Source organism: Hevea brasiliensis, chromosome 11, assembly GCF_030052815.1.
Source record: "Hevea brasiliensis isolate MT/VB/25A 57/8 chromosome 11, ASM3005281v1, whole genome shotgun sequence".
NCBI classification, from domain to species: domain Eukaryota; kingdom Viridiplantae; phylum Streptophyta; class Magnoliopsida; order Malpighiales; family Euphorbiaceae; genus Hevea; species Hevea brasiliensis.
This window is the reverse complement of record NC_079503.1, coordinates 19345501-19347608: the sequence shown is the minus strand read 5'-3', so window position 1 is coordinate 19347608 and position 2108 is coordinate 19345501. Positions and strand designations below refer to the sequence as shown.

Below are 2108 nucleotides of genomic sequence, written 5' to 3'. Positions count from 1 at the left end.
TTTATATTTTGAGTAGCAATTGAATAAATATGCATTATATTGGCTTTTGTCTTGATACTCTAAAATGGGACCGTCTCTAAGAATATGATAGAAATTAAAAGATGGAATTAAGACATAAATAAACATAAACAGAATCTCTTTTCATTTCTTAATCCATCTATCTTGCATTGTTCGGTTTGGTATAATTTTTCATTTCATTTCCATAAAGGCTCTCAACATTAGTTAAACTATAGCACACATTTGCATTAAAAACTCAATCACCAAACCTGCAATTATTAGTCTAATATATGGAATTAACAAACACAACTTTAATTAATTACAAATTAAACACCTCTATTAACCATCTCTATGAAATGTTGATACGATTCCTGGCGCTGAAGCCTTATTTCATTATTGAACTTGTTAATGAAAGCCTCTATTCGCCGATTCAACTCGTCCTGACTCATCGATTTCTCTTCCTTTAGTGACGCTCTCTCACCGAACGTCTCCGACTTTCTCAGCTGTCGCCAAGCCCATGCAACCGGATCCATATCATCATCATCATCGATGGTAGCAGCAGCATCCGCCGCTGCTCCTGTTGCCACCACCACCCGAGGGGCTGTGTACCACGTCTCACTTTTCTTTAGCTGCCGTGACTGCATCTTCCTTTTCCCTTCCATGATTATCTTCCACATTTCCTCCATCGTGTCCTCTGCTGCTTCTTCTGGTGGTTCAATTGTCGTCGTCGTCATGGTAGTCTCTTTTTCCATCCGCAGTGGTTTACCAGAATCTGTCAGGCCAGAGTCACAGGAGCTACAGGGCTCTGGAGATGGATTAATGGTTTTCGCAAAGTGCACTGGTTTTACATCTTCTTCATCAACGTCGATGTATTGCCAGAGATTGCCTAGACTTTTCTCAGTAGATAGAAACTGGGTTCTTGTAGAGGATGGTTTGGTGTCCCTGTCGTTTTTGTACTGAAGTGTGGAGGAAGCAGCAATGGTGATGATAACGAAGTTGAGAATGATATAGATGTAAGGAGGAGCTAACCAGATACGGAGAGAGGTCCAAATCCTGGGTAACGCACGAAGAATAAGATCAAATGCAAATGGGATTATTGCCACTTTGAACAAAATTACAGTGGATATGATCCCTCCAGAAAACAACATCAACTTCGCACCCCACATCGCCCCCTCCGATCTGCTGCTTCTTAAAACAGAGGTTTGAAACAGATTGGCCATGGAGGGAGAGATGATCAAGTGATCAACTACTAGTTTTTAAAGAAAAAGAAAGAGATCTAAATAAAACAAAAGGCTTTGGGGTTTTATGTATGATCTCTAAGATGATAAAAACAGGAGACCCAAATCAAAGAAAACCTGTGATTTTAAAGAACCGTAAAATGGTCTTGATGAGAAAGAAACGATCTTTCTTCTTGTATCCATGAAAATGGGAGATCAGAGATTGCTTTCAAATGAGTAGCATTTGAGAGAGTTTAAAAGAGATAGAACTATTATGGTCTCTGGAATCAGGACAGAAATGCCTGGGAACAGAGGAACTTGGTATACACGCGAGTACTGAAACTCCCTACGGCCGATTAAAAGGATTTTATTTAAGAGAAATGGTTAAATTCCTCACAACTTTGGAACTTATGGCTCAATCCTCACCGTCCAATGCATCCTGTAATCTTCAATCCATTCGAACAATATCAAATTGAATAATGCATTGGAGCTGGGGTACAGAGTCTTTATTTTAGTCAAATCTGTAAGTACTTTTTATGAGTACTCTTTACCAGCTGCTACTTTTACTTCCGCTAATGGATAGCAGCACCCTGACATGAGTGGAAGCCAAAAATGTATACCCAATTCTAATTATTTTTACAAAATATAATTATCCAATCTCCTCGAGTGAGAGTTTAAGATTATTAGAAATTGCCATCATTATGAATTTTTTTTTTTTTTTGCCAAAAGCTTCAATTAGCCTTTAAAGTATACTCAAATGATCAATTGAGCTCTTAAAGAAAGTTTGAGCTCAATTAAGCCCTTCACATTATTAATTTCAGTTTATTAAACTCTAAATGTTAGAAATTTAGTCTAATTAAGTCTAAAATCAGTCAAGTGAGCCATAGGACTATT

At 37.9% G+C, this 2108-nt stretch overlaps 1 protein-coding gene across 1 annotated transcript; it reads right to left on the bottom strand.

Annotated features, from left to right (window-relative positions):
* Window positions 1–323: 323 nt before the first annotated feature.
* Window positions 324–1163, bottom strand: LOC131170232 (uncharacterized). Its single transcript, XM_058129300.1, has one exon. It carries the CDS (start codon window positions 1161–1163, stop codon window positions 324–326), a length of 840 nt encoding a protein of 279 aa, XP_057985283.1.
* Window positions 1164–2108: the final 945 nt, after the last annotated feature.

Coding starts and splice junctions, on each gene's coding strand:
- LOC131170232 (XM_058129300.1), bottom strand. CDS start 1,163: ATGTGGGGTGCGAAGTTGATGTTGTTTTCTGGAGGGATCATATCCACT.